The 8,358-nt window shown below is 35.2% G+C and overlaps 1 protein-coding gene across 1 annotated transcript; it reads right to left on the bottom strand.

The window, feature by feature from the left end:
* Positions 1 to 2,647: 2,647 nt before the first annotated feature.
* On the bottom strand, positions 2,648 to 6,468 carry LOC118065271 (uncharacterized). Its single transcript, XM_035080442.1, has 3 exons — positions 6,355 to 6,468; positions 5,687 to 5,916; positions 2,648 to 2,651 (listed from the first exon to the last, which is right to left on the bottom strand). Exons 1-3 carry the CDS (start codon positions 6,466 to 6,468, stop codon positions 2,648 to 2,650), a joined length of 348 nt encoding a protein of 115 aa, XP_034936333.1.
* Positions 6,469 to 8,358: the final 1,890 nt, after the last annotated feature.

Consider the following 8,358-nt stretch of genomic DNA (forward strand, 5'->3'; position numbering starts at 1 on the left):
CATCAAATGCTAATTCAGGTGCTGTGTAGTAATGTAGAGAATCTGAATTATAAGTTTTCATAAAATTTACTCTAAAATTTGCAAATATATCAGTTAGAAGACAAACATCTACGGTCAAATATAAATCATAATAATCACCTAATGTTTTAGTATTAAAGTGGGACCATACTTTGAGCGCATGCTCATAATCCTCATCGGTTACATTTGAATCATTTAGTGAAGAAAAAAAAATTTTCTATCAGGTAATTGGTCTTCTTCAAGTTTTCCCCAATTATTACAATATTCATATGGAAATACACCTTTGCATATTGCTAATTTAGATGATTCTTCATCGGGGAACTTTTTACGCGTCATTATTTTATCATCATTAGATAAAAATTTAGATAATTTATCGATACTAGAGCTCATGAAACGGAATGAATCTATAAAACGAAGCTGTATGTTTGAATTTTTTTTCTTTTTTTCATCATTATCATCATTTGATCTTTTTGAATTTCTATTTTTATCGATTTCAACTACTCTGGAGAATGATATATACTTTTCTTTATTAATAGGAATAATATTTATAGTACCGGGAACATCTGATAATGATAATGATTCAATAAGAAAATGTGAATCGTATCCTGATAAATTATGGAAAACAATTGGAATTATACGTTCTATTTGATAATTTAAATTACACTCATTATGAGCTGGACCACGAAATCTTCCTGTTAAATGACAATGATCGCGAACTCTCGGTTGATTGGGTTCAATGCGTTTCTCGTATATATGACAATTTTTTTCTGTATAAAAATAAGACTGCTGCTCATCACTCAATGGATCCATTGACTTGGTATTATCAATTATTTCTTTATATTTTTTAAAAAATTCATATAACTCTGCCATAAACCATTTTATACAATCTTCTCCACGTTTAAGAGCAAATCTCCATTGTGAATCATTATAAGAGCAATGTATATAAAAAGCTATACTACATGGTATATGTTTAGATCTTTCTTCAATAGGAGGTTCAATAATGCACTCTAAATCAGCATAAATTACAAAAAATACTTTTTCTTAATACATAAAATTTTTAAATTTCATTTTTAAATTTTCTTCTTCAGGGAATGAAATTTTACGATCATTGAAATTAATACAATCTTGAATATGTTAATCATAGGATTTTTTTGTGTAAAAGTGATTTAAACAACGGTCACAAAGATCTATACTCCCATTATGATTCGATAGTTGACTTGATACTAAACGAGAAAGAGATTTAATAAGCGAGTCATGGTAAACTGGTTTTTTATTTTCATCTACTCCTATCTTAAAAATCAAAAAATGAATACGATTTTTATTGATATCATAATATTTGCTTAAATAAACCGGTGCAATGTCATTATCATCATCTAAATCGTAAACATTAATAATTAAACCATTTAATTTCTCGAATTTACAAATATCACTTAATGGTGTTGGAAATAAGATTCCTGTTATTTTTAAAGTATCAAAATGTTCGTTATAATTTGATATACGATTACTTGTTCGTGCATTTGATACTGGATGTAACGAAGCGAGAACTGACCAGAGAAAACAGTATTCATTTGTCTCATTTGTTATGTTTAAAACAGCTTTTTTTTTTTTATTAAACTAGGAAGATCACAATATGTACTTATTTTCTTTTTTTCACTTTTCTTTTTTATCTCGATCCTTTCAAAGGTGTATACCTATTTATATTTATCTGTAAGCTATCGATTATAACCATTGACCACCCCGAGTCACGTTCTTGAAACTCTTCTGTATCTTTTAATAAACGCGGTATAGTACAATTGAAAAAATGATCTGAAAACTCTGTTGAAAGAAGTACTTGCATGTTTTTTAAACGCTTTTTTTCATACACTATCGATTCTTGTTTTATATTTTCAAATGTGCAAGCTAATTTTGAATTAGCTTGCACATTTGAAACATAATATAAAGCACAAATTAGCACTTGGACGATTTTTGAAAGCGCTGTCCAGATCAATCCATTTGAGATCGGTAGATACTGCTGCTGACGATGATGATGATGTTGCCTCTGATGCTGCTGATGATAATGATGTTGATGGTACTGCCGTCGATAATGAAGGTGACGATAATGATGATGATGATGCTGCTCTTGAGGACGCTGTCGTTGTCGCAGCAGATGAAGTTGATCTTGAAGATGTTATTGTAGCAGATGGAGTTCATCTTGAGGATGTTGTTAATGCAGATAATGTATTATTTATCACACTACCACCACTCACTAGTTTTCCAAGTTCCTCGTCAACACTTTTAAAAGAATTATAATCTTCATGGATTTTCGGTATTAAATCTCCAAGTTTTTCAGATGCGAGTTTAACTCTCACAATAATGTTTGAAAATTTAAACTTTTGAGATAATGGTAATGATGGATATTTTAAATTATTCCTCACTAATATTAAAAATTTAGTTGCTAAATCTAGCCAACGTCTAACTTCATCTCCATCGCACTGCTCTTGTTGTCCAAAATAACGACAAACTGACTCTAATTGTAAAAGTAAGCGATCGTAGAGATTATTAATTCGCTTGAAGTTCATCGTATACTCACTCATTTTGACTGAGTGAAAATTGTGTAGCATGATGGTTATATTCGTATTTTGATCTTTGTTCACCTACCAGTTTAGATATAAAAAAAAATCAAATATTTATTGGAAAATATATAAAATGATTAAAAGGTGCATCCTACAAACATTTCCCATAAGAGCAGAACGCCAATGATCTCTAAGAAAACTGCTCAATCCTCGAGCATGCAGGAAAAGGGAAAAGCCGATGCATTGGATGGGCATCATTGGAAAGTGCATCAACGCTTCCTCCAAAAATGCGTGGGAGGAGGAAAAGTTGAAAACTTGAGTTAGTAAAGAAAGGGTAAATTTTAAAAATAGTAGGGATAAAATCGGGGTGAAAAGTGCTATAAATGCCGAGACTTTTTGGTTAAAAAATCACTCTCAAACGTAAAGTTGTTTGATATTTTATAAACTTTGTGAGCTGAAAAATATCTTTTTCCTTTGTAAACAACAATGGATCTATCAGAATTCAACAATTCAGCCAAACAAATCTTCGAAACAAAGAAAATGAAGGATCTGGAATTATCGAAAAGATACAAAGTGACGGATTTAAATTTGATCGCAACCAAGTACGCTGATGCCGCTGTGGCAACTCTGGATGATGAGTTTAGAGTTTTTCTGCCAAAGAGAATTGTCAAAGTGTTGGTGGCAGATGATAAAAGAAAATTACTCGATTTTCAAAAGGCGTGCATGGATAATCATTCATCTATGGTATATTATGGGACTAAATGTAACTCATTTGAATTCTTTTATGAATATGTTCCTGTCTTATGATCAATTGTAAGTATTTAAAATTTATTTTATCTGCTATTAAATAATTAAAGTTATTTTTAAATAACTTCTGTGTTTTTTTTTTCTATTTTTGTTACAGTTAACCTCAGAGAAAGACACCTCCAACTATTCAATTTATTAACCAGTATCAAATAATTTTATACAAGTATAATTTCATATAAGTGAAAAGTATTGTATATTTTATAATTCATTTTAACATTTGTGTAAGATTAAATAAAAAGTCTATGTAACCATATTTATGTTTTATCATTTTTATATAAAAAGAACCTTATTCATTTCCTTCTATATATCTTTGTATAATAAGTATTAGGCGATGAGAAGAAGAAGAAGATAATTTTTATTTTTATATAATATTTATTTAATTATTTTTCTTATACAAATTGATTTGTAGCATAAGTACATATCAAACAATCTTTTCTAAATTTAAAAACTTCCGCTGAATCTTTATGAAAATGTTCAAAGCATCGCTTGTATCCAATTATCAGCGGATGGTGTTTCCATGCAAACCGTAGCTTTTTCCAAACATAATCGATTTCATTGTAGGCATTGGTCACCACTGTTTGCAAGCCAAGTTCGAAAATGTCCTCGGTTTCCATCTGAGCTTTACTCCCCAAGTTTAAATACAGTAGAGATAGAAAATTTTGTCTTGATGTTAAGTTTATGAATTTATCTATATAGAACCATTGCATCTGTACAGCGAGTCTGGCACAATCATATGGAAACGCATATTCTTCAACGTGTAGATGTTTTTGACTATATTTATAGTTGACTCGGAACAAACGATACATATTTTGTTTATTGGAGATATTTTCCCGATGTTTAATATAGATGTTTGATATTTCATATGGAACTTCACCACATCCCCAATCAATTCGATGAATAGCATAAGTATCGCATGAAATTTGATTTTGATAATCGCACTCTAAAGATGCAAAACTTTGTGGAGGTTGAAACAACACAGTACGTTCTAATGATTTATCTTGGAAATTACTCAAAGAGATGATAAAAAATTCTTTAACAACAAACTCACTATCCATAAAGGTATAACCTTGTACGTTTACCACAACAGCATTCATTTTTTGAATGAAAGAATGATCTTACTCGACTGAGAGTTTTAGAAATACTGATACATCATTCTTAAAATAAATCGAGGATTATTACGATGGACATTCGATTGTTGTTAGATAGTAATAGATCCCCCTCTTCCCTTTTACTTTTGAAAACGATGAAAAATTTCAAAGGAATTTATTTATTTAAAAACATAAATTAAATAGCTCCCGAATTGTGAGACTTGTAGTTTATTAGAGAAAACATTGAACATATATAAATTTATTAGTGATGACATTTCTTAAAATCAAATCTTAAATTCACATTATTGCAGCGAACCAATGAGGAGGCAAATAATTACGATTTTTTTTTAAATTATGAATTTCCAAATTATTATTTTCATCTTGCGATTCGTCAGGATTACTGGCCAGGAATCCCAGGGCTCTGACCCACCTGGAGCCTGACCAGACGGGATTATCTCGCAGACACCCGACTCCCTTAGGCTTGAGGGTAAGTCGGGGCTGCAGCTGTCCAGTCATTTATTTACAGTTGTCTTAGGATTCGGAGAGACCCGAGGATGACCGCTTTCTGCATACGAGCTGCGAGAATCTCAGCCTGACTACGGCAGAGTGGTATTATTCGAAGCTTTGTCAGAAAGCGGTCCCTCAACCCTCCGAGGGCGCCAATCACCAGGACTATCACGTGCGCTGTGTATTCGTGATAGACATTTCCCATGACCTCCATGAGCTCTCTGTAGCGTTCCTGTTTACTGTCTTCTTTTGCACGTATATTGAGGCGTAGAGAGCGGGTATTTCCGAAGAATTTTTGCTCTCCCGTTCTCAACGACTGACTTGATTTCACCGGGCACATAGTGCAGCACTGGTGTCTCATCTATTCCATAAGAGTGCCGAAGGTGGTAATACAGCAATCTTAAGGCGGCGTTATGCTGGTGAATGTAGGCTAAGCGCGCTAATATCGGACAAGCCAATAACACATGAAATAGCGTCTCATCTACATCACCTCGGCAAACTCGGCATCTTGTGTCCTCGAGTTGCTCGTGCACAACATCACGCGGATAGGCGAGGGTGGAAAATACACCACCTTGGCAGGCCATAATGAATCCTTCGGTCACAGAGAACAAGCCAGCTGACTTAAGGTATAAAGTCAGCTGGTGTGACAAGTCCTGTGTTTCAAGATGACAGTAAAACACACCATGTAAGGACTTTGCCACATATTCGTCGAGCAGTTTTAACTGCTTGGTTGTTTTTCTATCGACCTTCCGCTGCCCTCTTGTCAATTGCAAGAGCCTTAGACCGTCTGGGCTGCTAGGGTCGAAAGCTGAGCAGAGGTTTTGTGCTGCCTGATATGCTGCTCTGTATAGGAACGCATCCCTTCCCAATAGTTCGAAGCTGTTCACGAACTTGAGAAGAGGATCAGAGCTCTCATAGATGTCATAGGCCAGGTCTATCACTAACTTGTCATGTAGACACTCCAAACTTGGTAGTCCACGCCCTTCCAGATCACGGGGGAAGTATAGGTGTTGGACAGAAGATCGCGGGTGATGATTTCGATATAATGTCATCACTTTCCTCGTGATAATGTCTAGATCTTTGAGCTCTTTTCGGAGCCATTCAAGAACTCCGAATGAGTATAGCAAGACTGGGGCAGCGAGCATATCAGTGGCTTTGACTTTGTTAGGGCCTGATAATTCAGAGCCCCATATTCTGTTAAGTCGCCACTTGTACTCACTGCAGAGAGTATCTTTGATGATAGACACGTCCTGTAATGGAGATTGTGCCTGTCCAAGATCTCGGTATAACTCTCCAGGATCCAGATGTTTTATGATGCTCCTGTCTGTAAGCTCGACATTATTATTCCAGTTCGGCGATCTTCCTTTTACTAAGTGGGCAACTGCGCACTTGTCCAACTCAAACTCTATGCCTATCGCACTAGTATACTCGGACACAACCTCTAGGGCTGCTCGGAGTCTCTCAAGACTTGCCGCGTACACTTTCAAGTCATCCATATAGAATAGATGTGTGACTTTGTGTACGCGGTTGGAGACTCGTCCGGCTTTATATCTAGGCGTTCGGCGTAGAGTGACAGATAATGGCAGCAGTGAGATGCAGAATAGAAGAGGACTCAGGGTATCTCCCTGGTGTACGTCTCTCCTAAATGGCACTACTCTGGTAGCCACTTTGTTTCACCAGATGTTACGGTGAAACGTTTCCTCGAGAGCGGCATCAGAGCAAGTAGAGGAGAAGCTCGTGTGATGTGGTATCAAATGCCTTTCGGTATACCTTTAGGATCAGTAACACGGCCGTATTCACGTCTAATACTCGCCACGATACGCCGAATTCTTGTCGTATAAGGCCTGCGAGTATTTAAGTGATCCATCACACTTTGAATACGAGATGCACCTTGTCGAGCCTTTTCGATCTTATTTGCAGTCTGTTCGATGCGTCTATTCAGGCTCAACTCAGGATTGACAGGTGTTCGTCTGCCCTGAGTAAACCCTCTAGCCACATCACAGAATGCATTATTCCGTGCAAAAAGGTCTACACCATCTAGTACCCGAAGGTCAAGATCTTCGTTAGCACTAGCTAGATGTTCTGCAGAGAGCGTATTTTTCCGGAAAAAATTACCCTTTCTGTTGGTGGAATCTTGTTGATTGGCGCCCTCGGGAGGGGTTTCTGCAGTGACAGAAGGGCGGAACAGAAGAATGCTTCACCTCGGTGCGGCTGTCTAAGGTGTCAGTGAGACTTCGTCCTCAATCTCTGAAGCGTCTGATGTTGAAGAGTCAGAGTCAAATTTTTTTTGAAGTCTTACTTTGCCTTAAATTTAGCTTAAAATGTCTAAAATTAAAACACATTTTCATATACACTGACTCGTAGGTAATTTTATTTTTTGTGGATTAAACATAACTGATGTTTAACTTTTTTCGCGAATTTGGATATGAATGAAATTTGTGAGAAAATTTCATTTCAACATTATCAAATACTGTAAATGATACTTCAACGATCAAATTGATTTTCAAAACATGTTTCATCGTCTTATATCGTTCATATTTTGCTACAAATAGTTTCTTCCATCTAACAAACAGCATTTTAGTATTGCAAAACGAAATATATATTTGAAGATATGAATGTAACACAGTAGAAAATGTTTTAATCGATACTATAAAAATAGGAAAGGATATACATAACTTTGTACTAATTTTTGACTGTTTGACAACGCTACCAGAGTGGACGATGCGAGTTCTACCACAATTTTTTTTTTTTATAGAGCGCTGTGGTAGAACTCTCATAGCTGTAGACGAGAAAAGTGAGGGGGTTCTTCGGTTGCATTGAGGCAGGGGGTTGAGGTAGGATTTAGGTAGGGGGTTAAGGGCAGATTCCTGAGGTAAGGTGTTTTTGATCGTTAAAAAAAAATTCTTACCAGAGAATTAACAAAAATTGAAAAGATAAGCTTTACCTTTGTGGTGCATAGATATTCATCTACACGCCCTCAATTTAACATTTAGCAGGTTTTTTAAATAATTTATTAGAAAATAGATTTGAAAAAATATTTTCAAATTATTTAAACCATGTGTCTTTTCAAATCATTTAAATCATGTGTCATTTATATTTTCAAGTAAGCGAGGAATGATGGGAAAAGAAGAAAAAAATCATTATATATAAATTGTATAAGACATGAAAACCAAAGTCAAGAATCTATCAGTCACGTTTCGATCGTGAGTGAAATACAATCATTGTAAACTGGTTGTTAAATTTGTCTATCGTCATTTTACCGAAAAATGAGTGTCATATTTGTCGACCAGCAGATTGTTATGTACAGATAGCGGAAAAATTAGCGTTTGAACATAATGTGGACTTGAGACCATCTGGATATTCATAGAGATCCCTTAATGAAGAAG

The sequence above is a fragment of the Chelonus insularis genome, unplaced genomic scaffold (assembly GCF_013357705.1).
Source record: "Chelonus insularis isolate UGA/USDA-ARS -01 unplaced genomic scaffold, ASM1335770v1 contig_28_pilon, whole genome shotgun sequence".
NCBI lineage: Eukaryota > Metazoa > Arthropoda > Insecta > Hymenoptera > Braconidae > Chelonus > Chelonus insularis.

What these genes read in the sequence shown, in the direction of transcription:
- LOC118065271 (XM_035080442.1), bottom strand. Translation starts at nt 6,468, where the DNA reads ATGGATGACTTGAAAGTGTACGCGGCAAGTCTTGAGAGACTCCGAGCA. An exon ending in TTGAGTTGGACAAGTGCGCA is followed by an intron (nt 5,917 to 6,354) that starts GTTGCCCACTTA and finishes CTACATGACAAG; the next exon opens with TTAGTGATAGACCTGGCCTA.